General features: G+C 40.5%; 1 protein-coding gene across 4 annotated transcripts in view; it reads right to left on the reverse strand.

Annotated features, from left to right (window-relative positions):
* Positions 1–7180: 7180 nt before the first annotated feature.
* cherp (calcium homeostasis endoplasmic reticulum protein) overlaps positions 7181–27343 on the reverse strand; it is a 51223-nt gene continuing 31060 nt past the window's right edge. For 2 of the 4 annotated variants that reach the window (XM_070961064.1, XM_070961062.1), the window contains 17 exons: positions 26928–27097; positions 26225–26362; positions 25982–26133; positions 25400–25511; positions 23172–23261; positions 21668–21857; positions 21279–21439; positions 19394–19648; positions 18720–18918; positions 18384–18625; positions 17795–17928; positions 16333–16419; positions 14516–14659; positions 12494–12607; positions 12296–12390; positions 11536–11721; positions 7181–8143 (listed from right to left, as the gene is read on the reverse strand). In XM_070961064.1, the coding sequence (XP_070817165.1) occupies positions 8106–8143; positions 11536–11721; positions 12296–12390; positions 12494–12607; positions 14516–14659; positions 16333–16419; positions 17795–17928; positions 18384–18625; positions 18720–18918; positions 19394–19648; positions 21279–21439; positions 21668–21857; positions 23172–23261; positions 25400–25511; positions 25982–26133; positions 26225–26362; positions 26928–27097 (2507 nt within the window). In that variant the 3' untranslated portion in view covers positions 7181–8105. Of the gene's footprint in view, positions 8144–11535; positions 11722–12295; positions 12391–12493; positions 12608–14515; positions 14663–16332; positions 16420–17794; positions 17929–18383; positions 18626–18719; positions 18919–19393; positions 19649–21278; positions 21440–21667; positions 21858–23171; positions 23262–25399; positions 25512–25981; positions 26134–26224; positions 26363–26927; positions 27098–27343 lie in introns of all 4 variants that reach the window. The other 2 variants (XM_070961063.1, XM_070961061.1) reach the window with 1 other exon arrangement.

Here is a 27343-nt window from a genome sequence, read left to right on the forward strand (position 1 = left end):
CTCCAGATTACAATACACTGGTGAACAGTATGCAATGCCAGGCCACCCACTACCAGACAAAGAAACAGATACAGATGTTCTTCGTGGCAACATGGTAATGCCATGACAAAGTTGAATGCAGAAAAATGTATTGTAACCAGTGCTGTCAAAAATATCGCATTATTAACGCATTAATGCAAACCAATTTTAATTCGGCGTCATTTTTTTATTGCAAGATTAATATTCTTTGTGACCTATTAATGTAAGAAAAACTACAGGATCCGGTTGTAAACCAGAAACAAAACAATAGGCACGCCCCACGCACTTGTTTTGGTCTTGTCTGCTCACTAGCTGTAAAGGAGTAGGCTGCCGGTTTGTGTGGATGTCAAGTGCGAAACACCGAAATGGATGCTAACAAGATTGGAAATGGAAAGTTTAGTTTCAAAAAGATTTCCAGAAGATACTTGGTGTTTTCAGTAACAGACAAAGAGGGTATTAATGCTCCCTCTGTTCATATTGTTACTACACATTTACTGGCTGGTCAATATAGGTGGGTCATACTATGGTGTCCTTCAAGAATATCCACAGTTGAGTGTTTCTGAGCTGTAAGTTTGATTCTGAGACCTTCTTGCACTTAATAACAGCTTCACTACTACCTCAGTGTCAGAGACACAAAATGAATATTTGCAGTTTGCAGGCATTGTTTGCAACAGGTTGACTACAAACAGTGATATTGTGTTATTCAGAGTCAGAAAGTCAAAATCACAGTGTCTCTGCATCTGAACAAATGAACATTTCCTGTGCCTTTGCAATATATAAAATCAAACTTGGCTTAAGTGATTGTAATCAAAATCAGTGGAAATGTGCTAATGCTAGATCCCAGTTTCACTCAGTAATCTTTAGGAATTTCACCTCTGGGGATGACACAAATGTGAAATGAATCTCACAATTTGTTGATTTGATACATTACAGAGAACTGGCTCTATCCTGGACTGCCCTCTGCAGGAGGTGGGTGAGAGGAGGATGTTAGCCAAGCTGACATAAATGGATGACAACCCATCCCACCCCCTGCATGAGACAGTAGGGGGCTTAAGCAGCTCCTTCAGTAAGAGACTGCTGCATCCAGTCTGTAGGAAAGGACGCTTCCACAGGTCCTTCATCCCAACAGTTGTCAGACTGTTTAATTCCACATTTAATTCCACACGTAATATAGCATTGTGTTGATGTGATTTTTCCCAATTCCCAAAGCATAAACCTACTGTTTTTTGCACTGCTGTTATCTATGCTTAACATTATCCATTACATCTGATGCAATACCATTACATAATGTGCAATTATTAATTTGTTTTATATATATATATATATATTTTTTTTTTTTCAATTTTTTGAAAAATAATTCTCATTCTCATAAGAATATTGGCAATAGTAATTTTTATGGGCAGTAGTATGTTTTATGGAAATTAGTATTTCTATAATCTGGACATAATGTTCATATAAATAAAGACAAGTAAATTGTAAAAAAAAAAAAAAAAAAAGTTTACTGTGACTAGAAACAGACAATTACTTACACGTTCATATGCAATCCTCTGTGAACTCAATTTCTCAACCCTAGCAATGTCCTCAGCGCCAAGGTCATCAAGTGCCCAAACGATGGCCTCTGCCCCGTCGTCAAGATGCACCTCTACAGCTCCCTCGTCTACCCGCCCATCTGCCTGTGGAAGCAGTGGGGGTGCTGTCTTCGTCGGAGCCCAGCTGCTTGGTCTCAAAACTCTAACCGCATCAACAAATACACGTCACACATTTTGCAAAGTGACAAATTTAAATGAGTTGCTAATTTATTGGCTTGCCAACTACTGAAATAATGTGCTAGGCTAAATACTGTACTGTATAACAGGACAGTAGGCTACTAGATGGTTGCAACAGTACATTTAGCTACTTGAAACAGGGCAGCGTAACATTACACTGTTTGACTTTTTATTGCCAAATAAACAACTGAGTAACAAGTTTATAACTTAGGTATAGCCAACATCTTTTATCTAGTTGTGTGGAGGTGAGTTTATGTTTTGCTATTACCGGTTCATGCTCCATGTCACGTATGCTACTTGGTCGCTTCAGCGTCAGTGAGTATCTTGCATGGCAAGCCTATGGCAAACCATCCCTGTCAGAAATCCGCCACATTCAGTCAAAAATACGTGTAAAATATGCGCGTTTGTGCACATCACCACGTGCGTAAAAAACAGTGTTTTTCTAGTATGATAATAATCTTTTAGACTTTAGACAAACTTTATTGTCATTCAGCAAAACAGCACTGAACGAAATTTTAATTGCAGCAGGCTCAGCACAGGGTAGAAAATAGTTAAAAGGATATATCCACTTAATCCATATATATGCGCAGTACATGTATAAATGAAGAGTATATGGTGAAAATATTTACAATTATCGTAAAGAATGCAAAATAAATGGCAGAATAATTTTGTATGTACAGTGTATAATTAAAACAGTATGTAAAATAAACAGTTTGTACAATAAACAGTAACAGTCTTGATGGGACCTCGTCCTTAGGTGGCACGGTGGAATTTCAATTTCAATTTCAATTTCAATTTTATTTGTATAGCGCCAAATCACAACAGAAGTTGTCTCAGGACACTTTCCATATAGAGCTGGTACAGACCAAGCTCTTTTATCTACAGAGAACCAACAATTCCCCCATGAGCAAGCACTTGGCGACAGTAGCAAGGAAAAACTTCCTTTTAACAGGCAGAAACCTCGGGCAGAACCAGACTCTGGGTGGGCGGCCATCTGCCTCGACCGGTTGGGTGAGAGAGGGAGAGCAAGAGAGGGAGAGCGAGACAGACACAGAAAAACAGACAGACAGAGAGAGACAGACAGACAGGAATGCAGTCAGAGAGAGAGAGAAAGAGACAGAGACAGAGACAGAGGGACAGAGAGACAGACATGCAATCACAGTAACAGTGACAGTGGATGTAATAATAGCAGTAGCAGTTGCAGTGGATGTCAGGTAGGGCCAAGGCAGGAAACACAGCTGCAATCCACAATCCAGGTTCAGCCACTGTCCATGGGATCCTGCAAGACGACAAAGCACAGAGACTCCGGGGAAGGAGCTAAGTTAGTAATACGCCGTGGTAGGACATGAAAGTGTGCAGATGAAGAGGGACAGAAGGACAGAGGAGCTCGGTGTATCTTTGGATGTCCCCCGACAGTCTAATCCTATAGCAGCATAACTAGGGGCTGGTCCAGGACCGGCCTGAGCCAGCCTTAACTATAAGCTTTATCAAAAAGGAAAGTTTTAAGCCTACTCTTAAATGTAGAGACAGTGTCTGCCTCCCGGACAAAGACTGGAAGATGGTTCCACAGGAGAGGAGCCTGATAGCTAAATGCTCTGACTCCTGTTCTGCTTTTTGAGACTTTAGGAACCATAAGTAGACCTCCATTGTGGGAACGCAGTGTTCGAGTGGGGCAGTAAGGTACTATGGGCTCTTGAAGACAAGAAGGTGCCTGGCCATTTATGGCTTTGTAAGTAAGGAGGAGAATTTTAAACTCTATTCTAAACTTTACAGGGAGCCAGTGCAGAGTGGCTAGTATTGGAGAAATATGATCTCTCTTCCTGGTTTTTGTCAGAACACGTGCTGCAGCGTTCTGGAGCTACTGGAGAATATTCAGCAACGAATTTGGGCAGCCTGATAGTAAGGAATTGCAATAATCCAGCCTGGAAGTTGCGAATGCATGGACTAGTTTTTCTGCATCATTTTTAGACAAAATATGCCTGATTTTTGAGATATTACGTAGGTGAAAAAAGGCAGTCCTTGAAATTTGTTTTACATGGGAGTGAAAGGACATGTCTTGGTCAAATATAACTCCCAGATTCTTTACAGTGGTGCTGGAGGCCAGCGCAATGCCATCCATAACTGCTATGTCATCAGAAAGTGACTTTCTAAGATGTTTAGGGCCTACTACTATAACTTCAGTTTTGTCTGAGTTTAGCATCAGAAAATTGCAGGTCATCCAGGTCTTTATGTCATGAAGACATGCTTGTAGTCTAGTTAACTGACTGGTTTCTTCCGGCTTCACTGATAAATATAGCTGGGTATCATCTGCATAGCAATGAAAATTTATTGAGTGTTTCCTGATAATCTTACCTAAAGGAAGCATATATAAGGTGAATAGAATTGGTCCAAGCACAGAACCCTGCAGTTCCCTTAATGCCAATGAAGTGTTCCAGTGTCTGCAATAGGATACCATGGTCAATGGTGTCAAATGCAGCACTAAGATCCAATAAGACTAGTACAGAGACAAATCCTTTATCAGATGCAATTAGAAGGTCATTTGTAACTTTAACCAGTGCTGTCTCTGTGCTACAGAGGCAACTGTTTTCTCAAGAGTTTTTGAGAGAAAGGGAAGGTTGGATATCGGTCGATAGTTGGCTAAAACCCCTGGATCAAGAGTAGGCTTTTTAAGTAGCGGTTTTATCACAGCTACTTTAAAGGACTGTGGTACGTAGCCTGTTGATAAAGACAGATTGATCATGTCTAATACTGAAGAGTCAATAAGAGGTAATACTTCTTTAAACAGCTTAGTCGGGATAGGATCTAAAATACAGGTTGATGATTTTGATGATGAAATTATTGAAATTAGTTGGTGAAGGTCGACAGGAGTAAAACAGTCTAAAACTGCGACAGACTGAGTAACAGTTTCTACGGTGTCTGTGTTTGAAGACAAAACAGTACCTGTTGACGGCAGGAGCCGATGAATTCTGTTTCTAATAGTTAGAATTTTATCATTAAAGAAGCTCATGAAGTCATTACTGTTCAGAGCTAAAGGAATACATGGTTCAACAGAATTATGGCTCTCTGTCAGCCTGGCTACAGTACTGAAGAGAAACCTGGGATTGTTCTTATTTTCCTCTATTAGTGCAGAGTAATAGGCTCCTCTGGCATTGCGGAGGGCTTTCCTGTATATTTTAAGACTGTCTTGCCAGGCGGACCGAAATTCTTCCAAATTTGTAAGACGCCATTTCCTTTCTATTTTCCATGAAGTTTGCTTTAATTTGCAGGTTTGAGGAGTATACCATGGAGCTAACCTCCTCTGTTTAATTTTCTTCTTTTTTAGGGGAGCAACAGAGTCAAGTGTCATACGCAATGAACCTGCAGCACGATCAACCAGGTAGTCAATCTGGGAGGGACTAACGTTAGCATAGGAATCCTTTGTTGTATTGAGACATAGCATTGAATTAAATACTGATGGGATCATATCCTTAAATTTAGCTACAGCACTATCAGACAGGAGTCTGGTCTAAGAATTTTTGCCTACTGGCTGGAAGTCTGGTAATATGAATTCAAAAGTTATTAAATGATGGTCCGATAAAAGAGGATTCTGTGAGGATACTATTAAGTCTTCGATTTCAATGCCATATGTCAGAACAAAGTCGAGGGTGTGTTTTAAAACATTGAGTCAGTTCATGTACATTCTGATGGAAGCCAACTGAGTCTAATACTGAGATAAACGCAGTGCTAAGGCTGTCATTATCAACATCGACTTGAACATTAAAGTCACCTACAATAATTACTTTATCTGCTTTAAGGACTAAACCTGATAGAAACTCAGAGAACTCAGCTATAAATTCGGAGTAAGGACCAAGAGAGCGGTATACTATAACAAATAAAACTATCTGCACTGTTTTCCATTTTTCATGAGAAAGAGTGTGAACAAGGCCTTCAAATGAGTTATAGTCGAGTTTAGGTTTAGGGTTGATTAAAAGGCTTGAGTCAAAAATGGCTGCAGCTCCACCTCCTTGGCCACTGCCTCGAGGAATGTGAGTATTAATATTAGTGTTGTCAGGTGATTAAAAAAATTAATCTAATTAATTACAGGATTTGTAATTAATTAATCTAATTAATCGCATTTTAATCTCATATCTGCTAAAGGTCCCCAGATAAAGAATTTGAATTCTAGGACATTACAAAATTGTGGTGCATGACTAATCAATTGAATACACCAAGAAGAGAAGATTTGATATCCATATTTTTATTGGTGAAGTGTGCTTCATAAATGAAATTCAGATGATGCTATCTGAAACGCCTCTTTTAGGCCCTCCTCTTCCACAATTGAAATCGGCCTGCAATCAGCAGCAACCCACTTTGCGATTGAGTTTGTCAGTTTTTCTGTCATGGCTCTGCTCATTCGTTTTCCTAATTCAGGCTGGAGCTGCTACGGTGATAGGAAAATTCTTTTATACACAAGGTACAAATCACTGCGTTCTTGTTAATAGTCCCGTCTTTGTTCTTTTTATAAATAAACTTGCCGTTCAAAGGTCCAAGTAGGCTTGCCTCGCTCTCCGGTGTCGCATCCATGTCTGTTGTCACCCTGCTTACCTGCCACTGCAGCCTACGGGTCACTCAAAGGGCCAAATTTAAAATGCTTGCGCATTGACTTGTCACTCATGATTAATTGCGCTAATCTTTATAGCGCGTTAATTTGCAGCGTAATTAATTAATCTAATTAACGCTTTAAACTGACAGCCCTAATTAATATGGCTGGAGGAGTAGCTTCATTTAGGCTCACATACTCCTCAGGACACAGCCAGGTTTCAGTCAGACAAAATAAATCAATATTATGGTCTGATATTAACTCATTTACTAGAACAGCTTTAGAGGACAGAGATCTGATGTTCAGGAGTCCACATTTAATTCTCCTATCTTGTTGTACTATTGCAGAGGTTGTTCTAATTTTAATTAGATTCTTATGTTTAACTCCTCTTCTCTGTACTTTTGGTTTACTTAGTTTATGTGGTCGGGGAGCAGACACAGTCTCTATGGAGTGTTGGGTGGGTAACTGCTCTAATGGAGGCACAGAGAAGCGTGTAGGGCTGCAGCTCTGCCTCTTGGTCTCAACTCTGAGTTGTCAGGGGTTAATTTGCATAAAAGAAAGAAATGAAAACTGCTCCGTCTAAAGTGGGATGGATGCCGTCTCTCCTAATCAGACCAGGTCTTCCCCAGAAAGTCTGCAAATTATCAATGAAGCCCACACTGTTTGTCAGAAGAACTTCACTGAATTTTGCGCTTTTCTTCAATATATGTACATAATCAAAAACAAGGAAAAATTTATGAGTCAGTGTCTGATTAGGTTATGTCTCTGCAGTGTGTTTTGTGAATAAAAAAAATACAACTGATTTCATACCCATAACTTTTTGTTTTGTGGGATTTATTTTCGTACATCTAAATGACAGACTTGCGTATGTCCACCGAAGAAGTCATTACATGAAAAAGTATCACAATAACCAGCAGTTAAAAACCAACAAGATTCAAAAGAAGAGCCATCATACCTTCTTATTCTACTAAAGGACCAGTTCACACAAATAACCAAATGTTTCCACTCAAGTGACATCTGGCCATACACACATATTCAGTATTATTTGCAAATGCTTTTAAATATTCAATAATGAGATTTTTGTCAGCATTCAGAGTGAGCACTCTTCATAAGGACTTCAGCATTCAGCAGAAAATGTGATTTTTTTCTGATTTGGGTATACTGAACCTTCAACTTAACTTCAGGGAGAAGAATGAAAACGCTTAAATAAAAGACCAAATGAAAATAATTGAACATCCTTCCTCATTCAATTGTTGACATGCAATATGTATATCTGGAAAGAGGATTGAATCACTTTCAAAAGCATTGCCTTGACAGTCATTTTATTCCATTCTAAATTTTTAACCATTTGTCCCATTTTTTTCTGCAGCTATCTTAAATGTTCAGACACAGTCTGAGTCGGCCCTCTGTTGTCAGACTTCACGCTGCCATTACACTGTAGTAGTTCCAGTGTCCCTGCAAAAATTGCTGAATGAAAAATCCTGGTTGAGTTCTGCAGTGTTACTAGTGTTAGTGTTAACTGCAAATTTGATGTTTCCTGTTTGGACAGACTGAAATAAAAAAAACACTACACTCCATAGCATTCACAAGTGTGGTGGTACTTAGTATTGTTGCTCTGGTTTCTGAGGAAAAAGGAAGGATTTGGGCCTAGAGTAATGGACAGAAAACAGAGGGACATTCAAATCCTTGATGAAGGTGGAGAGGGGAAAGGTGGGGGAATTGTTTGATGCCATTTGATGACATCATTCAGTTGAAGGGGCCTCCTGAGGTTCCCGATTGACTGAAACAAGAAAAGAAAGAACAGTTATATTTTGTTTAAAAATTACTGTATTATTATTTATCGTCTGAAATTTATAAAACCAAGTACTCTGTACTCAAGCATGGGTCTAGTATCACTGTTGCTAACAAATATGCCGATTTGTAGCGATTGATTACAATTACATTACATTATAATTGCAGTTACAATAGATATATACAGTGCTGTGAAAAAGTATTTGCCCCTTCTAGATTTCTTATTTTTATTCGTATTTGTCATACTTAAAGGTGTCAGATGATCACACAAATTTTAATACTAGATAAACATAACCCGAGTAAATACAAAATGCAGTTTTGAAATAATGAGTTTATTTATTAAGGAAAAAAGCTATCCAAACCTACAAGACCCTATGTGAAAAAGTAATTGCCCCTGAACCTAATAACAGGTTGTGCCACCCGCAGCAGTAATAACAGCAATCAAACATTTGTGATAACTGACAATGAGTCTTTCGCATCGCTGTGGAGGAATTTTGGCCCACTCTTCTTCACAGAATTGTTTTAACTCAGCCACATTGCAGGGTTTTCGGGCATGAACTGCCTGTTTAAGGTCACACCACAGCATTTCAATTGGATTTAAGTCCGGACTTTGACTCTGCCACTGCAAAACTTGATTTTGTTCATTTTAAATTTTTCATTTAAGTTTGACAAATATGCAGAAATAGTAAGAAATCAGGAAGGGGGCAAATACTTTTTCACAGCACTGTATGTAAGTGGTTTCACCACACACTCAATATTTCTAACCACAACCATATCAGTACAATTCCAGTCTGTTGACTTTTCAGTCTTGAATGCTTTAACAATGGCAATAGTTTCTTGTTCATCTGTTCCCCTTATAAACACTGATTAATTTACATTAGTAGTTTTTCTTTTTTTTTCTTGTTTTCCAGCTCCTTCATGTTAGATGGTTTTCGCTTGTGAACAGCAATCTTCAAGTCTGGCCACAGATTCTCAATTGGCTTAAGGTCTGGACTTTGACTAGGCCATTCCAACACATTTAAATGTTTTCCCTTAAACCACTCAAGTGTTACTTTAGCAGTATGCTTCGGGACATTGTCCTGCTGGAAGTTGAACCTCCGTCCCAGTCTCAAATCACAGGCAGACTGAAACAGGTTTTGCTCAAGAATATCCTTGTATTTAGCACCACCCATCTTACCCTCGACTCAGACAAGTTTCCTAGTCCTTGCTGCTGAAAAACATCCCCACAGCACGATACTGCCACCACCATGTTTCACTGTGAGGATAGTGTTCTTGGGGTGCTGGGATGTGCTGGGTTTGCACCAGACATAGCATTTTCCTTGGTGGCTGAAAAGTTCAATTTTAGTCTCATATGACCAGAACACCTTCCTCCATACATTTGGGGAGTCGCCCACATGCCTTTTGGCAAACTCAAAATGTGCCTCCTTATTTTTGACACCAAGAAATGGAACAAGTGGTCTCCAGGGGACAAGAACATCAAATTCACTCGAGAGGATGTCAAGGACATGAGTTTGCCTTCTTTGGACTGTGATGTCCACATTGGAGAGAACAGGAGCCTCCATATTGGGGTTTACAGAAAACCTACTCGCACAGACCAGTACCTCCTTTTTGACTCACATCACCCACTGGAACACAAACTAGGTGTTATCAGAACTCTCCAACACAGAGCTGATAATGTTCCCACCAGCCAACAGGCCAGAGACAAGGAACACAAACACCTGAGGGATGCCCTCAAAACCTGTGGTTATCCCAGCTGGTCTTTTGTGAAAAGTTCAGCCACTTCCAGAAAGAACAGGGTGACAGAGGAAGAAAAGAGAGACAGACGGCATAACATTGTCATTCCATATGTGTCTGGTGTATCAGAGAAACTCAGGCGAATTTTTAACAAACACAACATCCCGGTACATTTCAAACCTCTCAGACAAAGGCTGGTGCACCCCTGGTGCACCCCAAAGACCGGACACCTCATACTCAGAAGAACAATCTGGTGTATGCAGTCCAGTGCAGTGAGGAATGCACAGACTTATATATTGGGGAAACAAAACAGCCACTGAGCAGACGCATGGCACAACACAGAAGAGCTAACTCTTCAGGTTTAGACTCAGCTGTTTACCTGCATCTCAACGAGGAAGCACACTCCTTTGAGGATAAAAATGTGCATATTCTGTACAGAGAAGACAGATGGTTTGAAAGAGGAGTGAGAGAAGCCATCCATGTCAAGGTTGAAAAACCATCTCTGAACAGAGAGGGAGGTCTGAGACACCACCTATCTCCCACATACAATGCTGTCCTTTCATCTCTTCCAAAGAGATTCAAAAATTTAGCCTATGAAAATAAACAACAAAGCCGTTCACACATGGCTCAAGGAGCCTCCCAATGACAAGAATGGGACACTAACGAGGCAGACGACTGTCGTTGACACCCAAGGGTCGCACCCTACCCCGCCTTAATGGGGGATTGTTTGTCTCACAATAGAGTGATACCATCCTTGGCTTTGGGGGTTGGCCTCACATAGAGGATAAATACTAGAATCTAACACCATTTCATTAGACTAGAGCTGGCCTATATAGCCTGATGCGCATGAACTGATGAAGCCTGCTTGGATGAGAGGCGAAACGTCTTCCAAGACAAACTGACAAAGTCCAGTTGCAAATGATTGAATGCCCCGAAGCATACAGTATATATATTTTTCTCATTTCACTTCACCAACTTAGACTATTTTGTGTAGATCCATGAAACAAAATTCAGATTAAATTAAATTTCAATTACAGGTTGTAATTTAACAAAGTAGGTAAAAAGCCAAGGGGGGTAAATACTTTTGCAAGGCACTGTATCTGGTGAGTCACGTTTGAGGTCATGAAAGCACTGGAAAACAGGGAACAGTAGAAAGGCCATCATAGAGGCCAGTGAATATCTTATGGTAGTTACTTTGGTATATCTTTCATGAGATGGAAAGTGACTGTAATAAATTGAGAATTTTGTCTCATGTCAGGCAACATTTACACACCAACATCTGGAACTTTAATGTACATGATCATCATGCTGGACAAGAGGCAAAAATTTTCATGTCCACCCGGGTGTCATTTTTCTGTCACTAATTATGAATTATCACGAATCACAGCTGGAGCCAATAATTACAATAGACTACTCAGTCCATTACACTAAGTCATTTGACTCAGGAATGAATGCTGATTGTACCCTTTTTGACTGAAGACAGAAGCCAAATGTTAGCAGGTGTTTGTGTTTTTTTTTTGTCCAGTGTGAAGAGGGTATTAGTATTAGTAGTATAATATTTAGTACCATGAATCATTTATCTTGGCAGTTAAGTGCGAGCAGCATGAAATTCCATTTCAAAACCAACATCAAAGTCTGTTGACGTACCTTCCTCTCGTGCCTTCATGCGGGCAACAAAGTTGTAGCTCTTGTTCCTGCGATAGTTCTCGTAAGGGTCATCCAATGACACCCCCACACCTTTATACTGGTCCCATTTATCCCTGATGTCTCCTCCTTTGATGGGGTCCTGGATACCCTGTTCTTTGGCCCCCAAACCACCTGAACCACTCCAGCCTAGACAGGACAAAAAAAGGAGAATAGAGAAAAGGCTAGAAATCAGTGTATACAGCATGTTGTCATTTTATTTTTAAGTTTAAGTTCCCAGATTTAGCCTGTACATTTCAGCATAGAAAACCTCAACATTAAAGATACCTCAAATACTCTTCGTGAAAAAATTGAGCTAGTTGAGTTAGTTGTCAACTATAAAATAATTTTTCATAATGAATTGATCAGATTGGTAATTATTTATAATTATGGAAGTAATTATTTTAAGAAAAAAGTCAAAATTCTCTGATTCCAGCTTCTTAAATATGAATATTTTCTTGTTCTTTACTTCTCTTTGACAGTTAAGTGAATATCTTTGGGTTGTGGACAAATAAAGACATTTGACATCATCTTGGGCTTTGGGAAACACTGATCATTATTTTTCACCATTTTCTGACATTTTATAGACCAAACAACTAAATGATGAATTAGGAAAATAATCAACCAGTTATTCGACACTGTAAATGATCGTTAGTTGCAGCCATACTGGAAAACTGAATAATCATCTTAAATGAAAAAAAAAGAAGAAAAAAAAAGAGCATACCCATCTTCATCAGCAGCTGGTGACCCTTATTCTCCTCCCCTAGCCTGGTATCTGCAGACAGTTTGGAGGGAGGGGTGCCCAACACTGATGTGGAGCTGTAGAGAGCAGGAGGTGGTCATCTATACTACAGTAAAGCATAAACAGAGTCTTGTATGAAAGCATCTTCAAATCTATCAAAGAGCAGAGAAGGGCACTTACGGAGGGGAGGAGCTCCGGGATTTGGGTCCCCGCCGCCTCTTGGTGGGTGAATGCGAACGTGATCTGGATCTGGAGCGAGAGCGACTCCGAGATGACCTGGATCTACTCCTGGACCTAAACAGAGACAGGTGAAGGTATGATAGACTGCCTCTGGCTTAAAATGCTTGTAATGATGCTAAAGAAGAAGCAATATATCATAGTATGTTCAGTTGCTGAAACAAAAAACAAAAAAACACTTGAAGCATAGAAATACAATGGGTGTGTGGCAAGTGAAACAATAGTCATTACGTGGCTCTGTATCTGTTCAGTCAGACGTGAAATGGACGCAGACACACAGTTATCTTTTCTATTACCTAAGACTTTTCCACTGCACAAACTTAGCCAAATATAACATGTTGCCATTGTCACGGGTTCTGCCTTGGTTTCCACTAAAAAAACAGTGGACTTTGGGGACAAATTCCTGGAATTAAAAAGAGCTCTGCTGGGAAGGTGCACAGGTTTCATGTCTGAATGTATTCCTTAAATTGATACCATCAGACCACTAGACCAATCACTTTCTGCAAAGCTGGATTCCAAATCATTCAATCTGTGTTTTTCATCAGATAATGATAAGAATGTTACAGAAAATATGTTTGAATAAAATGACAAAAAATAATTTGTTTTGGCTAAACTAGATTGAATCAAATATTCAATATGACAAAAAAAAAGTAAAGTTTTTATTGTCTCTGGTGGAGCATCTCGGATGGGGAAAAATACACTGCTGTCATGATATCATGCAAGAATTACCTCAGTAGGTAATATGCCATGATGCTGACAGCTTACAGCTAATTGTCCTTACTGCAGAGTTCTTTAATTATGATGTGCCCAGAGTTGCACAATCTCTCATTAAAAATACTGCCAGCCCTACCTACTCCCTTCCTCTTCCAACTCTTCTTTGTCCTTTCCACCCACACCAATAACCAAACACGTCCAACACATCATTTGTTTTAGCTGCTCTGGACTGTTTTCCCATACAATCTCGAATTGATTTTAAGGTCCTCCACCTTGTATACAAAGCCCATAATCAGCTACATTGCTAAATCCCTTGTTCAGTATTTGTCTCCAAGAACACTGCAATCATCTGCTGGTTTACTGAAGGTTGCCAGCAACAGTCGAAAGAAAATCGGGGATGCAGCCTTTGTCAATTATGCCCCAAAGAAAGCTAAAAGCTTATCTATTCACTTTAGCCTTTAACTAGCTATAACTTGCCTAAACACTTTTCTTACTACAATTTAATGGGTTAAATTTTCTATCTCAAGTTATTCATTCACCTTATAAAAAGATGTGTGGCGTGTGTGTGTTTTTTTTAACCCCACCACCACAACAGGATGGCTTTTTCTGGGGCAGCTTGTGACTGTGCCTGACACAGAAACACACTGAGGTTAAACCCATCGGAAGACATTCTGGGGTAGGCTGAAATAGACTTATTTTGATTAATCAATACCAGTGGTGAATCTGTGTCCATCAGCATTTTGGAATACTCTGTTCTGCTAAATTGCTTTAGAGGTGCTCACTGGTTGAATGTGCGAAACACTTTCTGAGTTCTCGCCTATTAAGTCTTAAAATGCTGACTGTCATTGTATTGTAGGAATAGAGTTTGGAGACTGGTGATGTTTCTATTTTCATCCTTAGCTTTATCTTATTTTTACTATTACTATCAAGGGGTTTTTATTCTGTATCTTATTTTACATTAATTTTCAATCAATTTTTTTAATCTTAATTCTGACTTTTGGATGTGAAGCAATTGCGATTTCTTTGTTGTAAAGCAGTTGCAAGTCTTGTAATGAATAGTGCTATACAAATAAAGTTTATTATTATCATTATTTTAAAAAGATAAACATTGTAGATGAAAAATAAAGATCAGTGTTTAATTGCATATTGACAAGACCTTCACATGTGTTTCTCTGTATGATTCCTCAAGGAATTTCAGTGTTTTTATATATATCTGTGTGAGTGTGTGTGTGTATGTGTGCGTTTGCAGACCTGGATCGTGAGTAGGAGCGAGAGCGGCTGTGGGAGCGAGATGAGCGGGACCGTGACCGTGAGGACTTTGAGGAGCGAGAGCTGGAGCGGGACGAAGACCTCCCTCTGCTGTGAGAGTGACTCCTGGAGCGACTGCCTCCACGACTACTGGAATGGAGGAAAATAAGAACAATCCCAAGTTTCTGTTCAGCACTGTAGCCAGTCTGACAGAGAGCCATAATTCCACTGAACCATGTATTTCTTTAGCCCTCAGTAGTAATGACTTCATGATTTTCTTTAATGATAAAATTCTTACTATGAGAGACAGAATTCATCACTTCTTGACCTCAATAGGTACCGATTTATTTTCAAACGCAGAACATAGAAATTGTTATTAAACCTATTTTTCGACTTTGTTTTTCACAGTCAACCTTCACCAACTAATTTCAATAAATTTGTCATTACAATCGTCAACCTACATTTTAGAGACCATCCCAACTAAGCTGCTTAAAGAAGTTTTACCCTTAATTGGCTTTTCTTTATTAGACATGATCAATCTGTCTTTATCAACAGGCTACGTACCACAGTCCTTTAAAGTAGCTGTAATAAAACCTCTACTTAAAAAGCCTACTCTTGATCCAGGGATTTTAGCCAACTATAGACCTATATCTCTCAAAAATTCTTGAGAAAGCAGTTGCTTATCAGCTGTGTGACTTCTTACACAACAACAGTTTATTTGATGAGTGAATCACAGCACAGAGACATCACTGGTTACAAATGACCTTCTAATTGCATCAGACAAAGGACTTGCCTCTGTACTAGTCTTATTAGATTTTAGTGCTGCATTCAACACCACTGACCATGGTATCCTATTGCAGAGACTGGAACATTTCATTGGCATTAAGGGAACTGCGCTAAGCTGGTTTAAATCCTACTTTTCAGACTGATCTCAGTACATGTTAATGATGAAAGCCAGCTACGGAGTTCCGCAGGATTCTGTGCTTGAACCAATTCTATTCACCTTATATGCTTCCTTTATGGAACACTATCACAAAACACTCCATAAAATTTAATTGCTATGCAGATGATACCCAGCTATATTTATCAATGAAGCAAGAAGAATCCATCGGTTAAGTAGACCACAAGTGTGTCTTGAAGACATAAAGACCTGGATGACCTGCAATTTTTTGTTGCTAAATTCGGACAAAACTGAAGTTATAGTGCTTATTATGTAGTTACAGTAATTATTATTACATCCATAGTGATATATGTATATACTATGCTATGTGCTACATAAAGTTAAGAGCTGACAGTGTTGCTGTGATTCCATTTCTGTCTATCTCTCTCTCTTTTCCTGTCTCTGTCTCTCTTCATGTCTCTAACCCAACCAGCTGAGGCAGATGGCTGCCCACCCAGAGCCTGGTTTTCCCTGATGTTTCTGCCTGTTAAAAGTTTTTCCTCGCCACTGTTGCCAAGTTCTTGCTCATGAGGGAAGTCCTGAGACAACTTCTGTTGTGATTTGGCGCTATATAAATAAAATTCAATTAAATTACAAAGAATTGAATTGAAGGAGTGAGCCATAAAGAGAGAGGGGGATTTGAGAGGTAAATGAAGAGTGTCAGGTGTCTCCACCCCCTAATGCACCAACAATGACATAGAGAAGCCTTCTGGAACAACCACTAACTTTGACCAGAATGAACACAGAGACTGTAATCTCAAAACTTGTTCTGACAAACAATTACAATTACAAAGTCCAAACACAAGCCATGAACTTAGAATACACATGAAAACAAAGAGCTAGAACAAGAGACAAAGATCCAAATGAAGTGGAGGCTCACCTGTTACGTTTTTCTTGTCCCTTTTTCCTCCTGGCTCTCATCTTGGCCCTGAAGAACTCATACAGGCCATTCTGCTCCCAGCCTTCACTGGTTGGGGAACAAACCACAGCCAGCTCTAAACTATGATCTATAGCAAATTAAATCAGAAGCTATCAATACTACATAGATGCAGTTTGTCATAAGTGCTGCTGCTACACAACTACTGAAAACAATCTGATGATTTTAAGGCGCTCTTTCACTAACAACTGCGACACTGCCATTGTCAAACTACTTACTCTTTATCAATGTGACTGTTGGCAGCATTCTCATCTTTAACTTGTCACTGTCACACATTTAAATTCCAAGCATTGCCTGTGCCAACATTAACTGCTAAAGATACTTGAAAATATGAAACTGCTATTATCTGGGTAAGCCAGCGTCTGTTCTCAGCCAAAGTACTACTCCTAACTCAATCAAATGACCAAGAAGGACTAAGTGGTGGCCATGATAAGAGCAGTGCTTCCCTTCATATCTCTTTTAGCATAGGATGCTACCATCCTTTTTGAAAGGACGTGAAATAATGCCGTCACACTTCTTTGTAGTGGCAACATTCACAGCGATGCACCACGGATGTGGGCTAGAGATGTAATCCACATTCAATGTGGATCTATCTGTCTGTTTGTCACAGTTAACAGACACTCCATTCTGTGGGGTAGCTAATATACTTAACTGATCAACAACAGAAACGTAGAGTAACATTTGGCTTTATGATCAAAGCAAGTTTTTATATCACATTGACATAAGTCTGCTTCACATGATTTTAAAGGGTCTTGCAGGCCTCTCAGCACCACTACATCCTACATCCATACCTATTATTCCTTATTATTCCTTTTATTATTTCAATTCCAAACTTGGTAATGAGGTCGATATTTTCAATGGGTAGTCCACGTTTATATTACCTGCATGAAACAACACAAATGAACACATGGGCCAAAGTATAAGGGGCACTTCTAGTAGTCCATCCTTTGTAGTTTCACCATGGCAGACTCATGTCAACAAAATCTGCTGACACATAATTACATATCTTTCCTTGACCTCATGACATTTTTGTTCAGGAAAAGACACTGTATATCATTTTTTTGATGGCTCGACCAGACCCTTACTTCCTCCTGCAGGACAAATGAAAATATTTTTTTCATACTGAGGATTTTAGGCAGTGTGTCCACTTATAAGTGGCACTCATGACAAATTAATGTGAATAAATATAAAAACTCTATTTACATGTCAAACAGGGTTCTGTTCACACTATTGTTTGAAGCTGTCTACAGGGACATGCAGAAAAGACAGAAAAGTGGTTACATCTCATTTTCATCTCTTTCTTTTAGTTGGCTAACAACAGCATCCACTTGAAGTAATTGACCACTTGCTACATTCTGACCCAAAGTACAATTTTAATTTCAGGCTAATTTTTGAAGGTGTGTACCTGTTTCTAGGCCGATCATGGGATGGAGGGCTGTAAAAAGCTTCAACAGCAGCCAGCAGCCGATCACTAGGAGGCATAGGAGGGGGCAGCCGGATGTCTTTAGGGTCCAGAGGTTTATAATCACAGTCCTCAAGCTTGCCAACAGACAGTACAAGGAGAATCATGAGACATGCAGGTTTGACTGTTGTGGGTAAATGAATCTAATGAGCCAATTCTAAAATTGCACTGGTAGTGGATCAGGGTTCCATTTTGAAAACTACAGTACTGTGGCAGATTTGAATGGTCTTTACCATTATTATAATCTACTGGGCAATTTGTACTGCATAAGTTAAAGACATTCTTCATTTAGTCTGTTTTCAAGTTGTCTGAAAAACAGTTCTGTTAAGTACATCCATAGTCCTGGATCGTATCTATTCAGTATGCCAACATGGCAATTCAGCATTTCTTTAGCATTGTTCTTCTCTCCTCTGGTAGTATTCAATCAAGCTGGCTTTCTTCGTGCAAGAAAGTAACCTTTAGATTTGATCAGCTGACAACGTTCTAAGTAATTTTCATGCCCTAGTCGCCAATTCAAAAGCATGTGACTTACTTTGACCAGCGGGGCCATGAGACCAGCTGGCAGGTCAAAGTACGGTACATTGGGCACCAGACTGGGGTCATCTTGGACCGGATGCTGCCGGTGACGCATGTGTGGTGAATGGCCATTGAAGCCATGTGGGGGTGGACCAAAATCAGGGTGCTGGCCTCCACCCCAGGGAGGATGATCAGCTCCCATACCAGGGGGAGGGATCCTCTGATTGGGATGGTGGTGGGGAGGAGGACCTGGCATGTCTGGCAAACAAAGGTGCATGTGTTAAAATACACAACAAAAGTAATTAAATACAGTTGCAAAAACAGGTAACTTTAAAAATCAGTCACTTCGCACCTCCAGGATAATCGCCCTGAGCGTAGTCAAAGCGGTGTGGGGTGTACAGCGGCCTGTCATAGTGGTGTCTGGGAGGAAAGTCGTCCTGCATAAAGCGTGGCGGAAAGCGTCCAAAACTGTGTGGTGGTGGTGGAGGGGGTTGGTTGAAAGGAGGTGGTTGCTGGTGGGGTGGGAAGGGCCCTCTGAAATGGGGGGGTCTCTGTAAAATTGCAGGTTAGACAATAAACTAATTCATGTAAATGAGCAGCAAAACACATCCTTGTTACAACATTTTTCAGATGACAACATACTGTAATTACACAAGGTAAATGCAGAGTATACAATACAATGCAATTTCTAAGTGCTTCCAAAGGCTCGTGGACTTGCTTGTGATTCTAGAAGACGTTTCACTTCCCATCCTAAAGGCTTCCTAAGTTTTAACTGACTGGTGGGAAGTCCCAGGCATTTGTCCTCTTGCAAGATCATAGCTCCACCCAGCATCATGCGAGTCGTTAGGGTCAAATGGTGACCTCATGGATGAGAGGAGAAATGTCTTCTAGAACCACAAGCAAGTCCAGTTGCCTTTAGAAGCACGCAGAAATACCATGACCTGGATGAATGGGAATCTTCAGACAACCCAATACAAATAAAAAGCAGTTAAAGAAATCAAACCACAGCCATCATTTACAACATGCCTGCATGCGTGGGGGAAATGGGGGCTCCCTCTGGCCCCATGGAGGCTGGTCAGGCTGGTTCCCCCATGGTGGCTGCTGGTCATACGAGTTCCAAGATGGAGGGCCTGGGTCAGACGCACCTGGACCGCTCCAGGGTCCTCCTTCTCTGGGTGGACCTCCACTCCAGTTTCCTGGGTCCCTCTGGTCATTCCACATCCCCTCATGACTGTTCCAGGGAGGGCAAGGAGGCGGAGGCTGGTTTGGGTCAAAAGGAGGCTGAGGAAGGACAAAAGCCAGAAAGGGTGTGAGCCTTGCCTGTTGCCTGAGGTCATACGGGGGGGGACTAGGTTGAGGGCTGGCCTCTAAACACTAATGACTTGATTCATCAGTTGATAAACCCCTAAGACAACTTTCAATTTGTACTATGTAACATGTTCATCATGTTCATGCTCATCTTCTTGTACAGGCACTGTTAATTTCGGGCCTTGACTGTTGCAGCGCCATTCTGGCAGGGCTGCTAGCATTCCCAGTTAAACTAAATGGTCCAAAACACAGCAGCGCGCCTGGTCATCAAACAAGCAGCATCAAAGACAGCTCATGCCACTGCACATTTCATTACACTCCAATGGCTTCCTGCTGCTGCTTGCATTGAATTTAATACACATATGCTTGGCTACAGAGTGGTCATTAGAATGGCACCCCCATCAACTCCATAAAATCATAAATGCAGGTTTATGAGTCTTCTCATTCACTGCAGTCTGTAAATGCATGACCATGAGTCCTCCCATAACTGTGAGATGGGATATCTCAATCTAAACTCCTCTGCTCTGTGGTCCTTTCATGGTGAAACAAGCAGGCTGAAGAAAGTATACATGCAAACAACCTGCATGTACACACTAGGGATGTATATCTCCACCACTGAGGCGATTCGATACGCATCTCGATACGCAGCCATCAATACGATACATTAACGATACACTGAAGCCTCTGTTGATGCAAGGCGATTCGCTTCTGTTCACGATACAATGCGATTCAAAAATGATTTGATAATGATATGACTTGCTTACAAAGAGATTCGTTTCGAAATGATGTGATCCAGTTCGATACAGTTAGTTGTGGTAGGACAGTGTGCCCATATTAGATTTCTTAGAGCACAACTCTGCTTTACTCTCTGTATCAATTTGAGAGATGAATGTAATATTTGGTTTGTTTTTAGTGAGCAAACCAATAAATCCTATTTTTAAAAAGAGACATAATTCAGCATGTATAGACAGAGCATTAAATTTTATTTATAATAAACAATCCTTACTCCGAATTATGTTTTCTGTCTCTACAAGTTTACAAAACGTATACAACTTAACAGTTTAACAGTTTCAGAAAGCACAGTATTAACAACGTGTATAGTTTGTTGTGCTACTGACGTAACTGATAACTGCTCGGCATTGTTTGCAGATTGCGTGCGTTTTGTCCAGTTTACCTTCTCTCTTGAAAAACCCAAATTATTGCTACACGTTTGATTTGTGTGTCTTCTTTGGTGCACTGAATATCTCCTCGCTGCTAATGTCGTTCCCGTTACCATCCGTGTTGTGAACAATGCTTGCATCAGTGAAGGAGGAGCGATGGTGCATTCAGGTTGCCTCGGAAAACACGTTAGGCAGGGAATAGTACTAGAACATGAAATAATCGATTTAACTATGGAATTTACAGATGCAGACAGGCTAGAAGAGATGCAACGTAAATTCACCTGTAAATTATATCCGATGTACCTTGAATCTACCGGTGCAGTCGCATCGCAAACGTTTGTATTGGATCACCGATATGAATCGGTGAATCTTGTCATCCCTAGTACACACACATGGTGCGCGGGCGCGCACACACACACAATGAGAAACACATAAGTCTTTACTGGTTGGTTGGGGTTCCAGGGGCCCATGTGCTGCGGGTCATACCACGCAGGCTTGGACGGGATTTCTGAGGGGCCACTGGGGTTGCTTTGGTCCTGTGGTGTAGATGAAGCTCCATCAAACTCCCCTGGAGGAGGACCCGAAATGGGAGGCTTCACATCACCTACACACAACAAAAACACAACACATTATGGCACAAACATACATGCACTGGTCAATGTAGAGCAGAACAAATACCTAGACAGAAGTTTAGAAGTTTGAAGTCTGAGTCACTGATATGCTTGTCTTAAATAGCAAGTTCAAAATTGTTCAGTTGTCACATAAACAATAAATCTGGTATCATGTGCTGTATGAGGCTGTGCCTCTGGCTTTGTTAATTGTGTCTTCTCACCAGCTTGTGTGGTTATAGGTTGGGCTTTTTCAGGCTCAGTGGGGGTAGCTAGCTGTGCTACAGGTGCAGACTGCGGCTGCTTGAGACTGGCAACAAACTCTTCGTGCTGGGTCTTCAGAGCCTGGATTTGTTGCTGGAAGGCCAGCTGGATTGGCTGCACCACTGCAGCATACTCTGTTATCAGAGATGCCTAAAAGAGGAGAAGGGGGTGTAAAACGTGAGACTGTCACAGTGTTATCAATAAATGAAAACCACCAAGGGCTTTATTTTTCTGAAATACACCCATGAACTAGTGCTGTCAAAAATATTGCGTTAAGGCCTTAACGCAAATCAATTTTAAAGGCATCATTTTTTTTATTGCGCGATTAACGTTCTTTGTGACCTAGTGAACTTGTAGTTTTTTATAAGCTGTGGCCACTGCTAATAACGTTACAAAAACTACAGGATCCAATTGTAAACCAGAAACAAAACAATAGACACGCCCCGTGCATGTTTTGGTCTTGCCTGCTCGCTAGCTGTGAAAGTGTAGGCGGATGTCAAGCGCGAAACGCTGAAATGGATGCAAACAAGATTCTGAATAGAAAGTTTAGTTTCAAAAAGTTGCCAGATGGGTCGACTGACAAGACCAAAGTTTGGACCGAGGCATATGGATACCGCAACTAAAAACAAGCTTACTGCAGCCATAGCCAAGTAATGTTCATTCTTTCTGGAGAGAAATAAGAGGCTGTGTTGATTAGCCTCTGGTGAATTAACAGAAGAGCATTATAGTCTGACTGCTTGTATGTTCAGAGGAAACTTAAGAAAGGAAAGTTTAAGCCATGGTTTAACTGCACTATAGGCTGAATCCTAGTTTACAATGATGTGCACTTTGTAACTTTATCTTGTATCACCCTGTTTTGATCCCTTAGAAAGGGTTGTTGAAGGGGCTTTTTTGTAACCAAGTATTTATTTTTTTGTCATCTGTTTATTGACAGTGTTAAAATGTGTGAGATTTGATTCATTCAAATGTGAATGACTACTCAAAGTGAGAATGTTAGTGTGAAATATAACACTACACATTGTTTTCAATAAAAAAACATTTGCACGAAGCAAGCCTTTGCACTTTTCCATGTTGATAACAGTATTAAAATGATAATTAATGGGACATTTAGAATAAATAAAAATGTGCGATTAATTTGCGATTAATTTGAGATTAATCGCGAGTTAACTAAGACATTTATGCGATTAATCGCAATTAAATATTTTAATCGATTGACAGCACTAGTATTTAATCAACATTACACTCTCAATGATGTTATTGGTACAAATCATATTCAGTCTCTTAAAAACTGTACATGCACATATCAATCTCTATATAAACACTCTGTATGGCACCAGGAAATTAGCAAACCTGCACTGATGCAAAAAACATAGACCAGCAACTGAGAAAAATGAATAAAAACTGCATTTGCCATACTGCTCGTTTTGAGCAGAAAAGGAGAGCCCCAAGTCTTGTTCCACTCACTTGGTACTGGCCGAGGCCCAGTGCTGGATTCTGGAGCTGCTGAATGGTCTCCTCATCAAAGTATCCATTCTTTTCCCAAAGCTGCAACAACTGGAAAGGTGGAGGGGAGATGGGGAGAACCATATAAAAAAAACTTTAGACTCAGGGACAACAATTTCAACCAAAAAGAGGTAAAGATTCTTTTTAGCTTTCCAATTCAATAAGTGCAGAGCAGAACAAGCAGAAAGTACTTGAAAACCTTTATTCAAGAAAGCTGCATATTCAGCTATATATGTATTTGAAAGAGTGAACATTAGAGTTAGGCTGCAGCATAAATAAGATACAGTTCAACTAACATGATATTCACTGTACTACACTGCCCAAAAAACTTAAGGGACCACTTAAATCAAACATCAGCTCAATTTGCACAAATTATTCAAGTTGAAAATCCTTACTGATGTGCATTGTATAATTTGTTGATAACAAAATGATTTAACAATGGTCAATGGAAACCAAAATCATCAACGCGTTGAGGGCAGGATTCAAAATCACACCGAAAATCAAAGTAAAAAGTTGAAATCACAGGCTGATCCAACTTGCATGAATTTCATGACAGCAACTCATAATGTGACTCAGTGGTGTGTATGGCCCCCACGTGCCTGTACGCACTGCCGACAACGTCTGGGCATGCTCCTGATGAGTTGATGGATGATGTGCTGGGGGATCTCCTCCCAGACCTGGATCAGGGGATCAGTGAGCTCCTGGACAGTCTGTGGAGGTACTTGGCGGCATTGGATGAATCGATACATAACAACGTCCCATTGGTGCTCAATTGGATTTAGGTCAGGGCAACGTGAAGGCCAGTAAAAGGCATCAATGCCTTCATCATCCAGGAACTGATTAATGCGGTCCGATTAATGCTGATTAATGCGGGTAAAACCAAGGAGCTGGTTATGGACTTCTGTCAGCGCCCGTACTCTCCCCCATCACTAGTGAACATCCAGGGAAGGGACAGTGAGATGGTGACATCTTATAAGTACCTGGGTGTTCATCTGAACAACAAACTAAACTGGACTCATAACACCACTGCACTTTTTAAAAAAGGACAGAGCAGACTCTATCTGCTCAGGAGGCTGAGGTCTTTTGGGGTGTATGGGGCACTCCTGAAGACCTTCTATGACTCTGTTGTGGCCTTGGATAATTTTCTACGGTGTAGTCTGCTGGGGGAGCAGCATCACAACTGCTGACAGGAAAAGGCTGGACAAACTCATCAGAGAGGCCAGCTCTGTCCTGGGATGCCCTCTGGAACTGGTGGAGGAGGTGGGGGAGAGGAGGATGACAGCCAAGCTGTCCTCCATGACAGTCAATGACTTCCACCCCCTCCAACACACACTCACTGCACTGAGGAGCTCCATCAGTGACAGGATGCAACATCCAAAGTGTGTGAAGGAGCGGTATCGCATCTGTCAGACTATACAACAAAAACTGCTCCAAGTAATCAGTGCAATAATCTGTGCAATACAACCTGTTACTGTACATAACAGTCTGTAAATATTATTTACAATTTTAGGATGATGTTTCTTCTTATCTCATTCTTCTGTATATAATTGTTGTTTTTAACTAGCATGCACTTGTTTGACTACTCTACCTGCTTTATTGATGCTGCTGTAAATTGGAATTTCGACTGGACTGGACTGGACTGGAATGGAATGGAATTGAATTGAGGCCAGACATTGTCTTGCACCAGGAGGAACCCAGGGCCCACTGCACCAGAGTATGGTCTGATATCGCTCTGAGGATTTCATCCCAGTACCTGGCAGCAGACAGGATACCACTGGCTATGACATGAAGGTCTGGGCGATCCTCCAAGGATATTCCACCACACATGTGGATGTGTCATCCTGGAGGAGCTGAACTACCTGACTGGGCTGCAGGTACTGCCTCATGCTACCAGTAGTGACAATGTCACTAACACCAACTAACTCAAAACTAGAGAAGAATCAGTCAGGAAGGATAAGGAGACAGCAACTGTCTGTGGCGACCACATGCAGAACCATTCCCTTTTTGGGGGTTGTCTTGTTTTTGCCTCTCCATTGCACCTGTTGTCACTTTCATTTGCACCAAAGCAGGTGTAATTGTGTCACAATCACTTGTGCTCCCTAAATGGACTGGATGGATTTTTTGAGCAGTGTATATACCACTATAGTACTAACTGACAAACGCTGGCAAAGAAATCAGTGGCCGTTCACCCGAGTGATCTTCTGCTGCTTCTCTTCCTCTACAGCCAGGAAGCTGGTGCAGTAGATGGGAACCACAACTTTCTGCAGTGCTGCCAACAAATCCTTCTGCTGCTTCCGCTGGCTGGAAGGATACATTAAAACACACATAATGAAATAAATATACTGAAAGCTGCTGAACTTTCTTCGGACAAAATCTTTCCACAAAATCCACTTTTTATAACCAAATAACTTTCTTTGTACAAGATTTCTTTCACACCCAGACCCAAGCTGCAATGGATAGTTTCACTTCTGGTCAATTAATTTTCCCATTAATCTATACATCATTTAGTTTCTAAAATGTAAATGCTTATGCATTCAATTCCAGCAGTTTCATAGTACTTTACATTGATTTAATATGCACATTCCAATTAGTATAATCAAATCACCAATGGTACATAATAACCAAAACCGATGTTTGTTCAGTGTTTGATACCACAGTGTCCACAGTACGTGGCTTTTACAATTAAGTTAATGAGGGTGCAATTAGGTCTACATATCACTTCTTAGAAAGCGAATTCATTTGTGTTTATGTATGTATTTAGGTATGTGTACCAGTGATGGAGAACGTCATTGGTCAAATAGATAAGATGAAGGCGGAGCTCAAAATGTGCTCCATCAGCAGTGATACGGTTGCGAAGATGTGACGTCATCAGGTCACAGTGCTGTGGAGTCTTGGCATTGTTGAACATCCAGTTCTTACCAGCCTGAGAAGACAACAAACACATTACAGAGATATATTGCAGGAATCTACACGCATAAGTATCTTTAAAAAAATCTCCATTATGGCGATCTTACAGAGATGGCATCTTTGGTGCAGGTGTCTATGATGGGCTGCAGCAGGTTGTCAAATTCTGTGATATCCAACTGAGTTTCCAGCAGCAGTTTTTGCGTCTGCTGCTCCATAGCCAGAGCTATGGCAGCAGTCACTTGTTCCTACATCAAGAAAAAAAAAAGCTTTGCTATATAAAATTCTTATTGAGCCTCCCATTGTTCTCACGATGTTCTGCTGTAGTGTCTTTAAGGAAGGAAACAAAATTGTAGAAGACGTCAACTCAAAGTTGGTTCTTGTCAGGGAAGAGCTGAAGATGAAGGGCCATCATCCCAGGCACTTCTTTACAAGGGACAAATACAAGAGACTTAAACAGTAAGGATTCTTAAAGGGAGTCTAACTTTTTTTTTCACACTGTTGACCTTCATTATTATTTTGAAAATGTATTTATGTATTCACATGTATTTATGAACAAAACTTCTCATCTATGTTTTGTTTGTTGAAAAAGAGTTACTCTGTATTCTGTATGTATTCAGTAGGGTCCATTCCTTTGATAAAATGTTTATTCACGCATTACAAGTCATGTTTTCATAAGCACATTCACTTGGTCAAAATGATATCTTCCAAAGATTTGTCTAGTTACTGCAAAAACCTAAAAACAGAAATAAAACATCACTGAAGGAAGGATGTTCTCTGTGCCAGATTTATCATTTCTTTCTTGCTCTGTACCTGTCTTAGTGTGTGCAAATGCTGCTCCTGCTGCTGCAGATTCCATTGGCTCTGTTGGATGAGCTCATCGATAGAGGGTGCAGCAGGCAGAGGAATCGGAGGCGGAACAATCAACTGCACTGGTGGAGGAAGGACATCAACCACGTCTTTGGCACCTGGGTTGTACATTTCTGCAAACAGCAGCAGGAAAAAAAAGAGGAAATACAAAAATTTGAGGCAGGAGGGCTGTACGACTGCTGACTTCTGATGTGATACAAATGCCCAAAGAGAAATATGTATTCCCTTACAGGTCAAATACAAAGTAAATTTGGTAAAGGTAAAATAAGATGTAATAATTTACATACAGCAAGTGGATGAAATGTTCCAGGAACAAAGCAGAAGGGTTAACAAAATGTAAAAGACATGCAACCCGTAGC

Source organism: Chaetodon trifascialis, chromosome 4, assembly GCF_039877785.1.
Source record: "Chaetodon trifascialis isolate fChaTrf1 chromosome 4, fChaTrf1.hap1, whole genome shotgun sequence".
In the NCBI taxonomy this organism is placed as follows: domain Eukaryota; kingdom Metazoa; phylum Chordata; class Actinopteri; order Chaetodontiformes; family Chaetodontidae; genus Chaetodon; species Chaetodon trifascialis.